At 27.2% G+C, this 22,510-nt stretch overlaps 2 protein-coding genes across 5 annotated transcripts; both read left to right on the forward strand.

The window, feature by feature from the left end:
* Window positions 1-3,809: 3,809 nt before the first annotated feature.
* Window positions 3,810-10,666, forward strand: LOC132920131 (F-box/LRR-repeat protein 20). 4 transcript variants are annotated; one of them, XM_060982275.1, is made up of 13 exons: window positions 3,810-3,980; window positions 4,038-4,125; window positions 4,507-4,799; window positions 7,000-7,110; window positions 7,213-7,280; window positions 7,355-7,484; window positions 7,543-7,706; window positions 7,772-7,929; window positions 9,144-9,283; window positions 9,348-9,539; window positions 9,600-9,701; window positions 9,769-9,981; window positions 10,193-10,666. In XM_060982275.1, exons 4-13 carry the CDS (start codon window positions 7,018-7,020, stop codon window positions 10,298-10,300), a joined length of 1,368 nt encoding a protein of 455 aa, XP_060838258.1. In that variant the 5' UTR covers window positions 3,810-3,980; window positions 4,038-4,125; window positions 4,507-4,799; window positions 7,000-7,017; the 3' UTR covers window positions 10,301-10,666. The 4 variants fall into 4 exon arrangements, with proteins under 4 accessions (XP_060838258.1, XP_060838236.1, XP_060838225.1 ...); XM_060982253.1 differs by having other exon boundaries at window positions 3,810-4,125; window positions 6,997-7,110; XM_060982242.1 differs by having other exon boundaries at window positions 3,810-4,125.
* A 148-nt stretch (window positions 10,667-10,814) lies between these two features.
* On the forward strand, window positions 10,815-22,461 carry LOC132920137 (tubulin beta-1 chain-like). The gene is made up of 3 exons (XM_060982291.1): window positions 10,815-14,529; window positions 19,295-19,406; window positions 21,089-22,461. Exons 1-3 carry the CDS (start codon window positions 14,473-14,475, stop codon window positions 22,336-22,338), a joined length of 1,419 nt encoding a protein of 472 aa, XP_060838274.1. The 5' UTR covers window positions 10,815-14,472; the 3' UTR covers window positions 22,339-22,461.
* The last annotated feature ends 49 nt before the right edge of the window (window positions 22,462-22,510 follow it).

A 22,510-nucleotide genomic window follows, 5' to 3' on the forward strand; every position in this document is an offset into this window, starting at 1 on the left:
CTTTTTTGATTAATTTACTTTTTAGGTTAGTATGTGGTTGAGTGGTTCCATATAATGGAGCCATGCACTAAAATAAACCTAACTAGAGACAAGTACAAAAAAAGTAAAGAGCTTTAAATGATATAGAGTCTGTAAATGTAGGTATGATGTTTAATAAAACTTAATGGTTTTAATTTAAAGATCTATTTACAGCGGTGCATACTAGCTGTCTCCCAAAATACACGAATTGCCTCTGATGATCAGGTAGTTCATAATTTTATACGAGTTTCCTGATTGCCTTCCAATAATTTTCACAGTTTAGTCGCCTTTCGATCTTTCGTATACAATTGTCAATTAAGTACCCAGTAGTTCTTAAACTTCACTATAATTTATACACACTTATGTTATAACTTATAAAGTTATAATAATGTAAATTAAGTTTACAAAAACATAATAATTTATTTTATTTATATACGATATACCATTATTATAGACATTATAGTTATTTATAGAATTAGCCATTAGGTAGGTATTTAATTTTTTTTTAATGAGTTAATGTTTATGTATTTAATGTTAATTGGTCCATATAATATAAATAGTCAATAGATATAGGTAGGTACCTTAAAATAAGTCAAAAATGTAATTGTATTTGAGTTTTGGACTTAGTTAAGTTCATAACAGTTTAATATAGGTACGTACAAATTAAAAATCCTAACGAATAATGCTTTTAATTGATAATAAATAATTATCATTATTATTTATCGTTTTAATAACTAATTTTTTAGTCCAGTGTTGGCTTGCACTGTGCAGTCTGCAATACAACATTTCTACATGCATACATGCAAGCTAGAGGCAGATTTATGGGGGGTGAAGTGGCGATCCCCCCTCCCCTTAGGCCTTTATTTTGTACTACAGATATTTTTGATATAGGTATATACTATACATGGTTTATAGATTATACAGGTTGCCTCATTTCGCATTTTTGAAATTTTGGGAGTGGGAGAAGCCACACCGTGAAGTCACCCGAAGTATAAACTGTTTCGTTATTGCGATATAAGTTATAACACGTGTAAAATGAACACGATTTTTAACTTTCCCAGGCTCATACGATTTCAATATTAATTTTTTAAATTTGAAAAAAATCTAGTATAGGCGCACACTCAGCACGGCGCACAGTATAAATTAATATATTTGTATAAAAAAAAAATGAAATTTAACCATAATTTGGTTAAAAAAAATATATAAAAAGTGGATAATCCAAGTCATCACATTGAGTTTCGGCCTTCGGGCGACATAGAACTGCAGTAAGGTTTTTTTTAATGTTTTTGAGCATTTAACCTACCAAACGTTTTACTTGAAGCACAAATAAGGTTTTTAAGAACATCTTAGACCTTAGTACATATGATAACCTATAGAAGTCAATAGGTAACCTAAATATTAAATAAAAAAATAAATAAAATACCTACATTCACGTTATTGTAACATAATTTTTTTACTTTCTCTAATAAAGTTAAGTAGTTAACTTAGAAAAAATTTTTGTTGCGTTTTCTTTAACAATATATAAACATAAAAAAAATTTATACAGCATCTTCTTTAACAACATATTATAAACATTATAATCATAAAAAAAATATACATGTTTTTATATGTTTCAACTTTCAAGTCACTCGTTTTAACACTAAAAAATAAAATCATTCTTAAAAAATCAGATTATGAATATTTTTAAATAATGTTTGGACTAGTTTGTAATAAAACTTTTGTTAGAAAAATAAAATTAAAATTGAATATTTGGAAACAATATAGAAAAATAACGTTTTTGAAAACCTTGATGAAAAGCGTAATTATCAAAAACGTTTAAAAACTATAAAAAAGACTTGGATTTAAGAATAACGAAAAATAATGAATAATTACACATATAGCGTATTATTAAGTAATAAAATACATTATTCAATAATAATACATCGATATTTAATAATATGCAGTAAATCAGTTAAGTATAATAAAAAATAGTAGCTAAAAAAAATAAAAATACATGCATTTTTAATACACCGCCGTAACTTTTATACTTCGGGTGATGTCAGTAGACAAGGAATGGTGCGGGGTGATCGAAATATTTAGGGGACTATGAGGCAACCTGTATAATCTATAAACCTTGTATACTATATACTAATATACTATATAGTCATACAGATATATATAAATATTCCTATTCACCCCCTTTTAAACAAGCTTCAGATCCGCCCCTGATGCAAGTGGCGTTATGTGAAATGCGTTTACTGATTTTTAATTATGAAATTAGCTCAAGCTCACGGAATTTATTTTATCGAATGCGTCTTCACTTTCAACATAAATAATAAAACACTCCGAAAACCACCAAACCTAAAACATTCGCACCATCTTCGTTTAATTCATAAAGGGGTAAACCCCAATAAATATCATTCGTTTCGTTATCTCGACGACTCAAAAGAACTGTACACCTCCTGGCTCCTGCAGACCTGCAGTTCTGTCATGCACCCAATATAATCGACGAATCTATTGTTACCCTTTAATGTTTTTAATTGAAAAATTATTAACTTAGAAGAGCTTTGTATTACATTTACAAGCATTTCTACTCAACGAATAACTTTTAATCGATATTTATTGAAAAAACTAAAAAAATTGAAAATATTACTGTTAAATATAAAATAATAATAAAATTTGGTGAACATTGTAAGTATCAACGGTTACTAGTCTTCGAGTTACACCAAAAAAAAAAAAATTGATTTTGTCAAAAATTGAATTTACATAAAATATTATGTTTTTTCTTAATTTTTTTTGTTTTTGTTTATTCCAGTTGCAAAAATTAACACAGGAAATCTTTTATTTTTGCCCCCCCCCCCCCCCTAAAATACCAACTAGATAAAATATTTTATCAAAATCCACACCCAAATTTGAAAATCGAAGCATTTTTATTACTTCAGATTGTTTATAAGTTTATGACTTATACATATATCACTCATAAAAAAAATTCATATCGTATAGGTAATCACTATAATCAATAAATTCATTGCTCCACTCAAAATCTAAAATAAATATACTAATATTTTTTTTTATTTAGATACATCGTGTTGAATAATATATACCATTATTAATTATATTGGATAATTTAGAAAGAATTTCCTACTATTATGATCTATTGGTTTATGACTAGTTACTAGTGAGTGCTATGAGTAGTGAGTAGTGAGTGACTATACTGACTACAACTGTCTTTGTCTAGTCTTACTACTATTACTACGGTATGGTAAGTCTATTCTGTAATGGACAATGGTATGACCACAGCCAAGATGGATAGCCCGATAGGTGTATACTATATAGTATATATCCATTACATCCACCTTGACCATAGCCGTCGATAGTCTATATTATAAATTTTGGTCGATCCGATCACAACAGCTGATCGATATTTTCCTCCGCGTCGAATTTCATACTTAGATCATATGGTCATATGGATATCCGATATGATATATACTAGAGAGCCTAAAAGGCTCAAAGGCTTCAAAGGGTTAAGTCTTAAATACGGCGCGGTAATACCCATAGATATTAAAGAATTTATTTTATCTATTTCATCTTTCTGCGGTATTACTCTATTTCGTATCTTGGGTAAACAAAATAAATGCATGTTAATGCGCAGGTTCGTTTTCATGTTTTTTTGAGGTACTTCCGTTTTCAGTTCACAGGTAAACAAGAATCCAATCAGCTGATCGAGTGCCATTTCAATAAACAATAATTATATAGTACCATTTATTTTTATTTTTTTGTCTTGGCAGTGAGTAGTGACACACATATTATTCTGTAACTGTGATATTACATAAAATATAGATAAGACTTAACCTTAGTCTTTACTCTTTACTCTTTAGACTTAAGTTATTACTGTTTAGTATTTACTCCGTACTCGTCTCGTCCGAGTCGTTCGCTCATCGTTGATCTGAATACTTGAGTATTTCAAATTGTGGCTTTTATAGGTTATCGTATCGTAGAGTAGCGGCAGTATCTATAATATAATATTATTGTTTTTATAGTTGGTTGTTGGTATTTATTATTATCACTTCAATAGTTCAGTGGTTCAGTACTTCAGTCGATCTACGGAATGGTATCAATGATGTTGATGTATGTGCCTTTAATAATGTATACTATATTATTATAATAATAGTATAATATTATATTATTATTATTATTATTGTATCGTATATTCGAATTGTAATATTGTGATTACTGATTTGTGACCATGTGTAAATTAGCAGTATATTATTGTTATTTTAACGTTGTATTATACGCGTAGGTATTTAAACTATAATTTCTTCGTCCTTAGTTTGGTGCGTATCGGGTTTTTTAATAGTTTAACATATATATTTTTATATGCACACGAATATAATATAATAATAGTAATAATAATAATAAAATGGCTATACTTATATAATAAATTATAATACGGTTTGTATCATGTGCACGTCAATACGTGTAAACATTTCGGAATGACCTGTTCGGCAGGGGAAACAATCATCGAAGACGGTGGGAAAATCTACGATTACGACGTCGGTAAAGGAGGCGGTACGACATGAATACGCGGTAGCCTTGTCGTTGACGATTGCGGTGGAACAACAACGGTCGGACGACCCGGACAATGGTTTTTGTCGCGTTCCACCATCGCGTGGGAGAATACGTAAAAATTAAAGAGGATAACGACGACGATAGACGACGTCTGTGCTACGAATTCTTAACGACGACCGTCGCTTTGATGTCGCGCACGATCGGGTGAATGTTGAAGCGAGTAAATGTGACCGGTAATTAATAATCAACATAATATTATAATTAATAACCGTGTTGGGTAACATAATAATTGATATCAATAATATAAATACACAATAAGTGTTTGTCAGATGAAAGGAATAATACTCAAATAAGTCGAGTCGAGTTAAATAAAGAAATAAAGGAAATCGGGGCAGAGGTGGCCAAATCATGGCCAAATGTATAATGGTAAATGTATCTGGTGCATATGTGCATGTGATCAGACTATCAGAGATGATGTTTTAAAAGACGTTGGGTATACAATAGTAGATAATAGATGCGAGAAGAAAACTTAATACATTTTAATGTGGTAGTGTAGTACCTATAAGCTCAGTTGGCCAATCATATTCCAACAGTGTGTTGTGTCTGGTCTCGTCAATATGATCTAAATGCAGAGGTTCCCAACCTTTTTTGACTCACAGCACCCTTAGTCATTTTCTTAATATCCGGAGGTACCCTATGCCCTGGCCTATAGACTAAAAATATAATTCAAATAATTTTGCGGCACCCATCACCCTGGTTGTGAATCTGATCTTAAGGCTCAAGATTAATTTTCGTACAATTTGGTAAGGCCAAAACTACTTTAATTTTAATTACTCAGAATTTTTTGAGTTTTGATGAATATTTAGAGTCAACCTTCTTAAATTTCTCTACCTATAATATGATTTACTCAATTCAGTCAATTTATAGATTAACTAATTATATTATGTTGTTTTTTCATCCAATACCTTGATATTTTTGGTCTGGTTGGATATACATATACCTGCAATGATATTTTTCTATTAATTAATATCAATAAATATTTTGATTAACTAAGAAAACACTTTTTTTCTAGCTGCTAGGTATTCTGTAAGAGAAAAAAAAATTTCCTAAACTCAGTAGACATGTTAAATATTGTTAAATCAAGTGTTAAATTAATCAACAATTTTTATTCAGTTAAAAAATTTATTAAAATATGAAATATTACTTATACATTGACATTACTTCATGCTTTATCAAATTTTATTTTTTTTATTTACCTACTTTTAAGAATAAATAAATTATATTAACAAAGAAGGAGAAGTATTCAAATCAATTTGTTTATTAAATATTTTTTTTTGATTAGTTTTTAAGTTACATTAAGTATTTTAACAAGTTAGGTTAAAATCATAATAGTTAATTAAAACTTTTTATTGATCAAAGGAAACAACTTGGACTAGTGAACTTAAGACATATAGTATGAAAATAATACAATGTATAGGTAAATTTATATCATTGAATGTAATGTTCACTTGTATAAATTATTATCATTAATTATAATAAAGCAAAATATAGAGATTGTAATATAGGTACTAATGCACTCTAATAAAACTATAGGTACCATAGTGGTGTTGATATTTTGTGTGTAATTTATTTTAGTAGTTCATTATCTTTTTTAATAAAATATATTTAAAAAAACCATTGGAATTACATTAAACCATAATTTAACAATAAACACTTAATTGTTGTTTCAATTGTTATCACTTATCAATAACTTCAGTCAGTTAATATTAATCTATTAGATATTTTAGTGTTACAGCAGTTAAGTATACCGTATAGAATAAGTATTATTAGTGCATACCTACGCAATATAGATAATGTTTGTATCACTTTCATTGTTTTAAACAACCATTTGTTATCTAATTTTCAGCATTTAATATTTACCTTATACCATAATATCAATAGTTCTATATAGGGTACTAAGGTCAGTTAGTAATCAGTATTCTATTCAATAGCAATAGTTCATGTTTATAATACAACTGTATAATAATATTTTCATTATTATTTTATTTGTGTACTCAAAATAATACATAAGTAGTACCTAACATTGTTCATATTTCTAATCTGTACAATTATTATTGTTATATCTTTGGACCTTTAGTGTCTGTAAGTTTATGACTTGGTAAGGTCAATTTATTAAATTATTTTATTACATAATAGCATTTATTTTTAAATATTGTATTACGTTTTATACTTTTATGTTAATTGAATGCTTAAATTTTGATAAGGCATTGAGTACATTAGATAAGTACTTATATTACTATTGATTTAATATTATTATTGTTATTATCCTACCTAGGTACCTAAACAATTTATTTTTTAGTTCTAAGGTCAAACATTTTTTATTTTTGAAGTTCATATGGAATTTGTTCCTTCCTATATGTTTATTGTTAGCAGATTAATTCTTAACAATATATGACCATGGAAACGCTTACAAGAGATGTGCCATCAAGTATGCAACATCATAATAATTTATCTATTTCAAATATGAAACATAATTATGTTCAGGTACATATATTATTATAATTTTGTACTTAAATCATTTTTAATATTACTATATCTATTACATGTATATATATTTTTTATCATGTAATAAATATTCCTTTTCAGTTATCCAAAACATGTTTAGATGAAGACGCTCAAATAAATAAAAAATTACCAAAAGAGCTTTTATTACGGTACAGTTTAAATTTGTTATTTGTTTGATATACAAAATATAATAAAATACTGATAATATAATTGTTTATTTCAGAATATTTTCATACCTAGATGTTGTGTCATTATGCCGATGTGCTCAAGTATCTCGTGCTTGGAATATATTAGCATTAGATGGAAGCAATTGGCAAAAAATTGACTTGTTTGAATTTCAAACTGATGTTGAAGTAAATATAATTTTCTTAGTTGTATAAAATATTTTTTTATAAAAATATAATTTTTTAGGGTCCAGTAATAGAAAATATATCAAGACGATGTGGTGGTTTTTTGCGGCAAATTAGTTTGCGTGGATGTCAATCAGTTGGAGACGGCTCTCTAAAAACACTTGCTCAGTGTTGTAATTATATTGAATATATAAATCTGAATGGATGTAAGAGAATTACAGATAGGTAAATTAAATTAACTAAAATAGCTGTATGTATAAGGATATGTCTTTTAATGTTTGTTTTTACAGCACTAGTCAATCCTTAAGTCAATATTGTAAGAAACTATTGTCATTGGACATTGGTTCATGCTCTATGGTGACTGATTTGTCTTTAAAAGCGATTTCTGATGGTTGCCCTAATTTGACTAGTGTTAATATATCTTGGTGTGATGGTATTACAGAAAATGGTAAATATTTTTCCTTTTGTTCTCTTCTTATTTTATATATATGCCAAATTGTAATTTACTCCAAAAAGCACAATTTCTCTCATTTTAATTATCATTTATGTGACATTAATTTACATCGTTTGCCCTTGGTTAAAGACCTGGGAATTTTATTTGATTCTAAACTACTATTCAATGCTCATGTTATTGGCGATTAAAAATAAAGCCTTAGCTATATTTGGTATGATAAAAGAAACTGTTCCGATTTTCATGATCCACTTGTTCTCAAATGTGTCTATACCTCACTAGTCCGTTCCTTATTAGAATATGCTCTATTAATTTGGGAACACAACAATGTAGGACATAATGATCAACTTGAAAAAGTGCAAAATGAAGTTCTCAGATTTATATGCTATAAATGTAATATTCTAAAAACTCCTCACTCTGGTCACAAAAATATTTTAAAATTATTAAACTAAGAAACTTTAAAACTACGTAGAAATTTATCATTTAACACATTTTTCTCCGAATTACTAAATAACGAGATTGATGATTCATTTTTATTAAGAGGACGCCATACCTGCATGTGTTGTCTCTGTCTTACTAACGTACATCATAACAAATTTTTGTTCAGTAGAATACATTTTGTGACGTTAGCTTTAATATTAGAGTAAATTTACCTATTAAAAAATTTAAAGGTAAGAATATTATAATATTATATATTATCTAGACAATGACATATGATAATATCATTAAAAGCATATGTCATTGTCTAGATAATATTCTTACCTTTAAATTTTTTAATAGGTAAATTTACTCTAATATTAAAGCTAACGTCACAAAATGCATTCTACTGAACGAAAATTTGTTATGATGTACGTTAGTAAGACAGAGACAACACATGTGGGTATGGCGTCCTCTTAAGTCAATTAAATTTCAAAGTTAACAAACATTACACTCGCAACAATCATATATTTTATATTCCAGATTCTTCTTAAAAGTATATGTCAAACGACCCAATAAATATTTTAATGTCTTCTGGAAATAGTCAATTACTTTAATAAACATTTTTATTATTATTAATTATTATTATTCTATGTATTAATCTATTTATATTTTATTATGTTATATCTTATTATTTTTAAATTATATTATACTATTGTTATTTATACAAATATATTGTGAATTGGACATTTGTCCATATTAATAAATAAATAAAATATTTTATAATTATAAAGGTGTGGAAGCCTTAGCACATGGTTGTCCAAAATTGAAATCATTTATATCCAAAGGCTGTACAAGAATGACAACACGAGCAATCAGTTGTTTAGCACAACATTGTACACAATTAGAAGTAATAAATTTGCATGGCTGCAATGTAAGTATAATGAATTGTTAATTTTATATTTAACTCAACTATCATTGAATTCAATTTTTTTTAGAACATTGAAGACGAAGCTGTGATAAAGTTAGCCAACAACTGTAGTTCTTTAAAATATTTATGTCTTGCAAACTGTTCTTTATTAACTGATAGCTGTCTTGTTTCCCTTGCTGAACAATGTTATCAGTTAAATACCTTAGAAGTAGCTGGTTGTTCGCAGTTTACTGATATAGGATTTTTAGCATTATCAAAAGTAATGATAAATACTAAATACAGTTTGTAAATATTTTATACTACCAATAATTTTTAATAGACGTGTCATCTAATGGAAAAAATGGATTTAGAAGAATGTGTATTTATTACAGACTCGACTCTATTTCATTTAGCAATGGGATGCCCTCGGCTTGAGAATTTGGTATCTATTATTGATAATTTATTTGTATTCAATTAATTTTAATTTTAATTCATACTTTTAATAACAGAGTTTATCACATTGTGAACTAATCACTGATGAAGGCATTAGACATTTGAGTACCTCAACATGTGCATCTGAACACTTGGCTGTACTTGAACTGGACAACTGTCCTCTTATTACTGATGCATCTCTAGAACACCTTATTAATTGTCACAACTTGCAAAGAATAATGTTGTATGACTGTCAACTTATTACTAGGAATGGAATAAAACGACTTAGGGTTAGTGAACATTTTCTTAATTTATATTATATATATATATATAAGCTAGTTTATTATAATTTTAATGTGAAAATAATCAATACATGGAACTTAAATACAATATAGCCTTTAATTTATCATAATACTACATTAATGCATAATTTGTTAATTTAATATTTAACTTAATTCTTTTTTTTTTTGTAATTTATAACTATTTCTTGTATTCATTTAGACACACTCGCCTAACATAAATGTGCACGCCTACTTTGCACCTGTGACGCCGCCACCGTCAACTGGCAATAGTCGGCAACATTATTGTCGTTGCTGTGCCATATTGTGAGCCTGGCTTGAAGGCCGGTCATGCATACGTGTGTGTGCTACTTGCCTAAAATATTTGGCGAACATTTTGCAATCATTTGCCTGCTGTGTATTAAAATATAATATTTATTTTCTACCATTCTTTTTTATAATCATGATATTGTATTGTTTATTATTATATTTAGTATACGTACATAGATAGTGATTATATGTTAAGCACTATAAAGAAAATCTGTCCATTTGGACCAATATATTATACAGGTTAATGTATTATGCGTGTGTTAGTATATATGTACATATTAACACATGATTATGGTTCACTAAATTATATGTGCCTGTATTTTCCTTTTAATATTTTTAGTTGAATAAAACTTGTAGTATATATATACATGTTATACTATGTATTTATTAACAGGAATACTCTTTTGTTGAATGATTCATTTAATGTAAGACACTTATTATTTCTAAATATTACTAAATATTTCTTTTATGTTATTTTAAGTTGTTACTAAATAACATTTTTGGAAAATCATAGTTTTACTACTCTCTATTGTTATGATTTTAAAGTTTTTTACTCTTTTGAATGATAACATACATTTTTATTTTTATTTTTTGAAGCAAAATATTATTCAGAGTATTTTGATCTATAAAATTCATATTTTGGACAAGTAGCTGATTAGTTATAATAACTAATAATTATGGTTATTTAAAGTTAAAATTAGTAAATTAGTGGAATACAATTTTGTGAGGTATACTAGTACTACTATTCCACTCATCTAAATTTAAAGTATTTATAACTTATAAACTACTTATCTGAAATTTAATTTTTATGTATTGTAGTACTCCAAAAAATATTCTGCTTTGAAATAGTTAATTAAAAAAAAAAAATTGTAAAAAAAAAAAATGTTTTTAAAAACAATAGTTTTTGAAATAAGATGTGTTTTACGTCAATTTAATCACTCAATATAACAGTACTTTATGCATAATTTTGAACTTTATTTGTGAAACACGAAACTAAAGTGATTACTGTGCTATCAATTTCTCTTATTTGTGAGAATTTAACTTACATCTTCTGTGCATCCTCAACAGCTATATATTTTTTCTATGAAAATATATTTATAATAACATATTTTTACTTTTCAAATATTTTAAATAATATTGTTAGTCAACCTGTATTCTAAATCAAAAATGTACAGTTATTATAAAAAAAATAGTGCTCTATTTACACGAAATACAAGGGTTAAAAACAATTATAAATCAGAGAAATTTATTTCACAGCAGTTTAATTTTATTTTCAACAAATTAAATTTAAAATATGCTTTACATGGATATGTACATAGTAAATATTAACATTAAACTACCTATGTATTTTCCAGTTCTTTTTTTTAATAGAAAAGTATGTGTTTCATTAATCCAAAGTTTAAGGAATTAATTATATTATTAAAAAAAAATTTACATTTAAAATAGCAATGAATTTATTAAAAACTAGAAACTTCTCTTTTAATTTATTATTTATTTTAATTTTTTAGTACAATATAATTTGCTTAATGCTTATACAAAATTATTTTTCAAAACTGCACTAAAAATATTATAGAAAAAGCTGGGCACCTTTAGTGAACCACTGTATATTATATAGATTTATTATTATTGTAATTTTTTTTATCATCTATTCTAAATCATGTTCCTTTATGACAATACAATATATAGAAAAAAATAAAATATTTGTAGATACTACTAAGTATTATGCCTCTAATTTTATCATAAACATAATAACTTTAATCTGGATAGTTCTAAAATTATTTTCATTAAACATATTATAGTTCTTAGGTCTTGAACAAAGTTAATTCTTATTATTGTGTTTTTAATAGTTATTTTGTATTTTTTTTTTTACCTATTTTCCAATTTTAGTTCAAACAAATTTTTTAATACATGTAACATGTTTAATATTTAGTATTTACTAATATATTTAAACTAGATTTCCATATTTTATGAACACATAACATATTTTTTTGGTGCTTGCTCTTAAGACTTATTGAATAAATATAATTATTTGAAAATTTCAGAACTTCTTTAATATGTAATTTTTTCAATTAATATTATTCCGATTCCAAAAATGTATTCAATTCTCCTATTGAAATAAAAAACAAATACAAATTTAATTTTTTAAGTAAATTTCATCTTATATTTTTTATTTTAATCACTTGTTGAATAGTTTAGAAATGTTAAAGCTTACATTTATTTTAAGCATGATATAGCATTTGAAGATTATTAACTTTTTAAATAAGTAGACTTAGAGTGGTTTGTCATAATATGTATAATCATTAATCAGTAATTACAAAATTTTTAATTTTACTTATACCTATAAGTAAAAACTAAATGTTTATTAAGACATTCTTAATTTTGATAAATAGTTACCAATGTGATATATTTTTATTAAAATATAATATTATATGAAAATTTTAAACTTAAAAACGCATGAATCAATTGCTACTTGTTTGATCTATTATTTTTGGTTCCAGGTCTAAAAATCTCCAATAAAATATATATCCTGAAAAAATATTTCTCCTATACAAAATATATTTTAAAAAATATAAGAAAAAATAAAATTTTCCGTTACTAATTTAGAATATGAAAATTCATTATATTTTTAAAATATTGGCTAATAACGACTGTGATATAATATATTGTTATTATTATAATTAAATAGATATTTTGTAAAGGTAAAATACTTGTATTTTGTAGGAGATAAAATTTTTTAGAGATATTTTTACCAGTTACCATTATTTTCATACCCCATGCCAATGTAACATGAATAATATTATTATTTATTTTTAGTTGATCAATAAATAAATAAAATTAAGTTTATATTAACAGTATACACTTATTATAAATTATAATTTAACATAATTCACATATGTCGCAATATTGATACGACTATATAATTTTTTTTATTTACTATATTTTTGTATTTTTTAGTTTAGGTTTTGTAACTAAAGAAAACAAATAAAAAATTTAAAATTTAAATAATATATTTCTAAAAATCGATATGTGACTATTTTGAACTTGAACAAAATATTGTATAAAAGTGTGATTTAATTTTTGCATGATGATTAATTTACCCAAATTTTAATCTTTAATAATACTAGGCCATATTCACCTATTTAGTAAGTTTTTATGGTAATCTATGGTCTTTTAAATTGGATCTAAGTATCTAGCAGCTAGGTGGGAGGAAAGGGGAAAAAAGTTAAAATATTTCTCATCACTTCGAAATACTTAGGATGCACAAAGAAAAAAAAGTAATCAAAATTAATAAAAGCATGGGCTTGAAATTTCCATCAAATATTTTATATTAGCATTTTCTTGGATTGATAATTTTTAAATTATTTTGTGTGACATATAATTATTAGGCAGGTCATTCTCATCTTAAAATAAAAAATATAATAATAAATATTATTAGTTAATTTACATAATATTTTTGTATTTATACTTATCTTTATTTTTTCTCTTATTAAACATTTATTATTTATATCCATGTTACGATGTATGCCTACTCTTTTTAAACATAATAACTATACTCACTACCCCTTATGGATGTTATAACTTTGAATAAAATTTTTAAAAAAATCAAAGGAAGCTCCACTGTCATATAATATGGTCATTGGCCATTCTTGAAGACCATTGAGTAATGGTTAATTCCTATGGTTATTTAGTTTAACCAAAAACCATAATATTTAATGTCCTTTATTTTACTTACTAGTCACTACTGTCTACTACGTGTCTCCGTATGTAGCATACTTGCAATTTACGTACACAAAATACATACATATAAAATATATTCATACACAAATAGCTTAGTTAAAAACGCAAATCATATCTAATTGGATAATATAATCTACACAAATGCTATTATTACAAAAAATCGATTAAGTTTCGATGTTTAAATATGATTTGAGCACGACGTCATAATACGAACTTACGCATTTATATTTGTGATTTGCGGACTTTTTGACTTCAGACTTGTTGCTTAGTATCTACTCATCTGCTGCCTAGTTGCCACGTTATTATCGTGTGTATACGATTGGAAGACATCAATTGTTTATTTTAAAACAATCGAAAATAAAGTGATGTAATTGAGATTCGTAACATTCTAGAATAGCTCAACAGCTATATTCGCTAGTGGTGGTGATCATAGACATGGGAGAAATACTGCAAATTCAAGTGGGTCGTTGTGGCAATCGGATTGGAGACAACGTATGTGTGTCGTATAAACATAAAATGTATTTTTATCGAAATAATATTCTTTATATTTATTGTATACAGTATGTAAATTAGGTAATTGGAAAGTCAGTAGCTGTTATTCAAAAAATAATGCAGACATTGTAGTGTAGAATTTTTCAATGTAATAAATGACTAATAGCCTACCTTTTACAATGGCCAAAAGTAAAAAAAAATATAAAAAACTATTTAAACTTTTTTTTGAAAATTCGAAAATTGACAATTAGAAGAGTTATTTATTTGTAATATGGAGAAAAAACAATTTTTAAATCAGTTGAATTTTTAATGAACGAAAGAAATTTCTATTTAAAAAAAAACAGCATAATATTGTGGTAAATTTGTATGGTTTTCACGCTTTGATAACTAATTAGTTAATTCAATAAATTATAAAGAACACACAACTTGTTGATACTTAATGTAAGATATTTTTTATTTATTTTTATAATAAATAAATACTATTTTTATGTATTCGGAATAGTAAATTTTATTTTATTGAATTAATAATAAGTCGAAATAAAATAAAAATTAAGACTACCTACCTATTGTTAAATTAAGTCAATTACGGACTTGCGTTACGTATATACTGATAGAATTATATTATTTAACGTAATAGCCAATAGTTAACAATGGTAACATTAATGATTCATATTAGTATATCAGTATATTAATAACTAGAGTAGGTATAATCAATATTATTATAAGTATTATTACAATTTTATTTTTATTAAATATACGGGATAAACCTTTTTGAACATATATATATATATATATATATATATATATATATATATACATTAGTACATTACATTTACATTATACAATATATACATACATTAATTATATAAACAATGACAAAAATATTCTAATAGCTAGAAGGTTATTAACTTATAATATTAATATTTAAAAATATTCAAAAGAAATTAAGGATCTACATTGGCATTGGACATCATATGTCTGGATGTCTGGTAGGCTCATTTTTAAGAAAGTTGGTTGATGTAAAGGGAACATAAAAAGGAGCATGACGAAGCTCGGGAGAAGTGTGAATGAAATTAAGGACAGTATAGGTAAATAGTTAATTCAGGAGAGTCAATAATCAATATATTACATTATTTACATTATTAACAATTAACTCATAATAAACCATCCAAAAACGAATTCCCTGATAACGTCTACGCTCAGCAAATTAGCCAAGGAAACCAAACCAGTTGCGACGCAACAGGGTTTTAATAATTATGGGGCTCACAAGGGATATTTAATTTAAAGCCCTAAATACCTAATTTAGGTAGGTACTTTAAAATTTTTTTAGGACAATTATAATTTAAATACTTATTATATTTAATCGTTTTTTTAGATAATAGTGGTAAGGCTATATTTGATTTAGACCACAATGGAGTTAAAATTAACTTGGATATAATTAGCAGTGTGCCAGTGTATAGACGTATAGTGGTATTATATATTGAATAATATTATAAAAACAAATATTAAAAAGGTGGACAAGTGGATATCGCTCTGCTGTATATTAAAGATGGAGAGTAGGTCACCTTAATGGATGTGTTAAATTTGAATGCAATGACAGGTATCATAACCTAACCAGTAACCACTCGATTTCGTAAAAAAATAAATTTCTTACGCTCATTAAATTTTTTCTATATTGAAGCTAGAATTTTTTTTTTCGATTACTTGAAAGAAAACTTATGGATAACCTTGTATTGGGTATTTTAACTTTATATATAAATTGTAAAAACTTTATGAATTTTCAACTTCAAAATTCCTTGCAAATTTTCGCGATTTTGACATATTTCGTAAACATTTGAACTTTAAATGCTTATAAACAAAAATTGTGACTAACGATTTTTAATTTTTTTTTACTACGATAATTATAACTTATTATAAACCTTGTATTACATTTTAAAGATTTTTTGGATAGCCAATTTTTTTTTTATAGTAATTTCAAAAAAAAAAACTTAGAAAAATCGAAAATTTAAATTGTCTATAAATAGCTTAAAAAAGGTCAAAATATTTAGAAAAAGTAATCATAAATAGATATAACGCTAATATAAACATTTGGTGAAAATTTCAAATATTTACAATTATACAATGATTCGTTTTTGAGTTTTTTTGAGTCAATTTTGTCAAAAACTGATTATGCATAAAAATTCCCATTTTTAGGGATTTCCTGACGCTTTGAAAACTACTGAAAATTTTTTACTTTTGACCCCCAAAGTACCAACTAAATGAATTTTCCTTTTCAAAGAGGGGCTGAAGTAAAAATCAAAGCATCATTTCTACTCCAAATCGTGATAAGACACAAAAAAAAAAACATCATTGTAAAATCAATACATTCAGAATCTAATACAATTTACATGAATATTGTACCTATTTTTTATTTAGATTACCTACTTGTTACCAAAACTATATAATTTTACCATAATATTATTCTGTATATTTGAAATAGAAGTTTCTTTCATTCATTGAAAATTCAACCGGATCCAAATTTGTTTTTTATCTATATTGGATATAAATAACTACTATTAAATTTTCAAAAAACATTTAAGTGCTTTTTTTTATTCTTTTTATTTTTGACCATTATAATAGGTAAGTTAGGTTAGGTTATTAGTCATATATTATTATATTACATTGAAAAAAATTGCACAACAATATCAGCATTATTTTTCGAATAAAAGCTATTGACTTTTTAATTAATTTACATACCGTATAATATACATATATCTTAAGAATTTTTAAGGTTTGTTAAGGTTTTGGCCATCAAACTGTGTCAAACTTAAAGTATTACTGGGGCCACAAAAAAATTATTGTTATTATTATTTATTACGAACAATTTAACATTTTAACATTTTATTATTATATTAATATACATTTTCATGTATAATTTTTATTATTTTTTTTTCTGTCACCAGTTTAATTTTGATTTAAGTTCTTTTAATTTGTCTTCGCTCATAAATTCATCATAGTGATAAAATTTTAATTTATGTTATTTATAGTTATGGACGTTATGGTTAATATTGAATAATTTAAGTGGGACACTTATAACACCATTACAGATTAAATAAATTATTTTATTATTTATTTAGCAACAAAAATATTGCCATTCTCATAATTTAGGGTTAATTAAACGAAAAATTCGTTATTCATCGATAATTTTTACTCAACTTAAATAGATACATAATTATTTAACTATATATTTACGAATTTAGGTACGTACTTAACTGCAATTTACACAAAATAAAAATAAAAAAACAGCGAATTATTTAATACGATAGTGGTATCAATGTATCAAACATTTGGCACACGTACTCGTAAAACTGGCGAACGCTTTCAGTGTTTTTCAAAACTAGAAAAAATATCAGGAGATTAATGAAATTAAAATGTTGAAATGTCAATATTTTCAGAAAAATGAATTCTACAAAATGGCTATCTTCATTTTTTTTTGAAAATAATTAAATAAAAAAATATATTTTTTAACTTTTTTACCAAAGCATTAATTAAACATGAAATATTTGCAGTTCTTGTCCTTGTAAATCTTATTAAAAAACCAGAATTATGATATATTTATTATTTTTGGAGATATCGCAATAATGTATATCGATTGCGCCGAAATGATCTTTTTACCTGTAAAAATCTTAAATATCTATTGATTCCGTAAATTATTTATATTAATAAAAACAAAATATAAAAGGGTTAAATTAATATAAAATTAATTTTCAATTCGTTAAAAAAAAACTGCGATTTTATATGTGATAATTATATTGATTGAAATTTAATCAAAAAATGTGGGCATCTTCTTCAATTTCTTCCGAACGAATTACAAACAGTTGCGAATCGTTTCATTCGAAACTTAATATTCAATTCAACAAAGCACATCCTAATATATTTTTGTTTTCGTATGTATTAAATTTAAAAATTCAAACTGATACATATATAATATATAAGAGGGCTCGATAATAATAAAATAAGTAAAAAAAAAAATTATGAAAAAAAAAAAATAATATGTAGGAACAATTTTTGAAGACTATTTAAATAAAAAAATTGATAGATTGAAGTATATAAAAGATAAAACTGGCATCAAAGCACTAAGCACCATTCTAAAAAATAAATCAAATTTAAAAAAATTATGGTAAACTGGGTGTATCTTATATCTATACTATTGATTAAAAAAAAATACAGTCAGTGAAATCAATATAAACAAAATAATATTCGACAGAATCAATAAATAAAAAAGCTCGGCGGAATCAATATAAACAAATATCGGGTGGAATCGATAGCCGGCGGAATTGATATTAAAACGGCGGAATCGATAAAACCCCATCGCAATGGGTCAATCCTTATGGGACACTGTATTAAACAAAAATAATTCTATACCTATACATGTATACTATGCCTACATAATGTATACTTGTTCAGTGTTCATTGTTGTAACATGAAATATAGGTATAGGTAAATAATTTGATTTCACAATTGTATGATAATATTTGTCTGTATAATATAAAGTTTATTTTTGAACGATCTAGTTCTACCTACTAGTCACTATATACTATATATATATATATATAATAATAATAATATGTGGTTCGATTTTGATTTGTATTTGAGTTACCTATTGTAAATTGTAACAATCTGTGGAACTGCAGCAGACCATTGTTTTGTTTTTATATTGACTAGTTGACACTTGGCATTAAATAATCACAAGTAATGTTTGCTATGACTTTATAAACTTTTATAGTTTTGGAAAACCATATCTAATGAACATGGACTTGACGAGGAAGGGAAAGTTACCAGTTATACTACGGATGAGCAGTTAGAGCACATAAATGTATATTATGATGAATCCCAAGGTAAAAATACTGTACAAGTTAAAGTGGTATAGAGTTAAATATTTAAAACAATTAACAATATCATTGAAGCCAATCTTTGGAGTTGCGGAGGTAGTTTTTTGAGTCCCGAGACTCAAGTTCACACTGACTTGTGTGAAGCAGGCGGTTATTGGTATAATGGTATACCTATATAATATTATGAATTTGTACCTACTAGCATGTAGTAGTGTAGCCATGTAGGGTGAAATATAGATGAGTACCCGAGGGGGTAGGTTTTAAAACTATAGGCTAAGTTAGTAATAGCATTGATTTTAAAGCTATTTCATATTATTTATGATTTATTATTTTATCATCTTTATAGCAAATACTTTCAATAATTGTTGTAACAATGTTCAAAATATCATAAGCGATATTCCAAGTGGATTTTGTGTCATGCTTAGCTTATATTGTTATCCCGAATTTAAATGGGTTTATGTGAACTCATCTTTATTTGAAATTTGTATAGTCATTTTTAAACTCAACTATAACAATAGACTATTGCCATTAGTAAGTAATAATAAGACCAAACAAAATTATATTAGTTAGATTTTTTAATACTTTTTAAAATCTTTAAAAAATAGAACGATTACCTAATGTTATTTTTTAATAATTTTATTCTGTAGTATTTTCAAATACTTAATAATTTTAAACACTTTAAAATATATATTCATTAAAAAAAAAGTGTTGAAAATCAACGTGTACCTAACTTAAAGTTTCATAAATTATTTAATGAGATGAACAAAAACAAAAAAGATAGTGGAAAGTAACGGAAATCGCCCTCTTGTGTAGGTGTTACATAGACAATGTTAAATGGTTTAAAAATTTAAAATAGTCTTGTTGGCATGTCAAGTTTTTTCTATACAAGCAGTGATTCTTTTATTATTAAACATTCATTATTTTGTCAAGTATTGACTTTTTCATTTTTTGTTTAATAGTGAAACCACTATCAACTTTTGATTTTCAAATAGCAATCTATATTTAAATTGTACTAAATTAATAGGGCTATTTTTTTATGAATTTTAACGTTCAAATTATTATTTTTCGTTAATTTTTTAGGGAGATATAGCTTTTCAAAGTTGGGTGATTTTTGGTTTTTATATAATAGTCCTTGTCAATAACCTAACCTAACCTATCGACGCACTGATAAACTTCGTACTTGTAATTGCCAACGCCTCACAGTCGTAATAATCTGTAAGACATTGACAAACACCTAAAAACCTCAAACCACCAAACTTTGAGTAGCTATAACTCACTAACGTTAAAATTCATAAAAAAAATAGCCCTACTATTTTATGACATTTTAAATATATAGGTTATCATTTGCAAATTAAAAGCTGATAGTGATTTCACTATTATAAATATGAAAAAAATAGAAATGTTATATAGTTTTAGAAAATCATTAACCTGAAAATTTTGAAAAAAAAAAATGAAAAAATAAACATTGAAATAATGAATGATTAATGATAAAAGAATCACCCTGTATACTTTATAGCTGAAAAACGGCTTTCTAATAGTTACATATAGTATTAGCTACTCTATATTTTCAATTCTATAGTTTGACAACTATTAGTGTATATTTACGTGGACATTGACTAATAATGACTTTTTACCAACATAATAATTGGGTAAATCTTGCTTTAGTATTAATATATAGATTGGTATAGGTGGAATTTATGTGCCTCGGGCGGTGCTCGTGGACTCAGATTCGACGTTATTAAACACGATCGGTGGGCGACCGTGTTGTGGTAACGCATACAGAAAACAAAACTTTGTGGGAGGGCATGGCAGAACCGGAAGTAATTGGGCCAGGGGCTATTATGATAGCAGTGAAATATCAAGTCTCGTTGTGGACGCTGTCCAGTCGGAAGCGGAGCGATGCGATCGGCTCCAAGGGTTCCAGTTGGTACATTCGATGGGCGGAGGAACTGGGTCCGGTCTAGGTGGACGAGTGCTGGACAACGTCCGAGTGTTGTATCCAAACCAGGTGGCTCACACGTACAGTGTAGCACCGTGGACGACCGTGTCGGACGAGCCTACTGAGTCGTACAACGTGTTGCTGTCTGCGGCCCGGTTGGTGGGCGACGCGCACGCGACATATATATTAGACAATCGGGCGCTATTTGACACATGCTGTAGTAGTGGTAGTAGTGGAAAATATGCAACAGCCGTTCCTGCGTACGCTGATCTCAACCACCTGGTGTCGCAGATCATGTCTGGAACGACGACTGGACTCCGGTTCTCCGGTAGGTTGAACGCCGACATGAGAAAGTGCACCGCCAACATAGTGCCTTATCCGAGACTGCACTTTTTTCTGCCGGAATTTGCACCGCTCACATTCCGTGGTCAAACGGATGCGTGCGTGTACACCATTCCCGAGCTGGCCACGCAACTGTTCGGAGCAGTGCGGCTGCAACGGCGTTGCATCGACGCCGACACCATCGAGGCTGTCGTAATGGCTGCCGTCATGACGTTTAGGGGCAGAAGCTTAGAGACCGACAGCAGTGGCGGCGTACCATTGCAGCCGGCTACGGGATGGATGTCTGACCCAGAACGTTGTTGGTTACCGGACAACCTCAAAACTGCCAGTTACGGTGTACCGTCTCACGGACTCGAGAATAGTGGCACTGTAGTGGCCAATACAACAGCGGTGCGCGACGTATTTGAACGGTACTGCCAGCGATTTAAGTCAATGTTGGCAAAACGGAAGCTATTGCACAAGTACACCGAAGAGGGGATAGATTTAGATGAATTCCGAGTTGCATTTGAACAGATTGAATCGCTGCTGGCTGAATACTTGGCGATCGAGCAGATCAATTGTAATGGTGACGATGACGATGACAGACAATCATTAACAAGTATGAGCTGTACTGTATCGCCATCGACGGTTGATGGACAAAAACTGCCAGTACTTTAATTATTGTAATATGAGAAATTACATAAATTATTTACACAGAAAGATATTTTTTCGTTTATTGTAGACAACCCATAAAATGCTGATGATTGCAGTTAATTGTTATTATAGTAATTGTTTGTAATTTGTAATTTGTATAGGTAGCTACTTCCAGCAGCTCAACGCTCAACGTATA

The sequence above is a fragment of the Rhopalosiphum padi genome, chromosome 1, assembly GCF_020882245.1.
Source record: "Rhopalosiphum padi isolate XX-2018 chromosome 1, ASM2088224v1, whole genome shotgun sequence".
In the NCBI taxonomy this organism is placed as follows: Eukaryota; Metazoa; Arthropoda; class Insecta; order Hemiptera; family Aphididae; genus Rhopalosiphum; species Rhopalosiphum padi.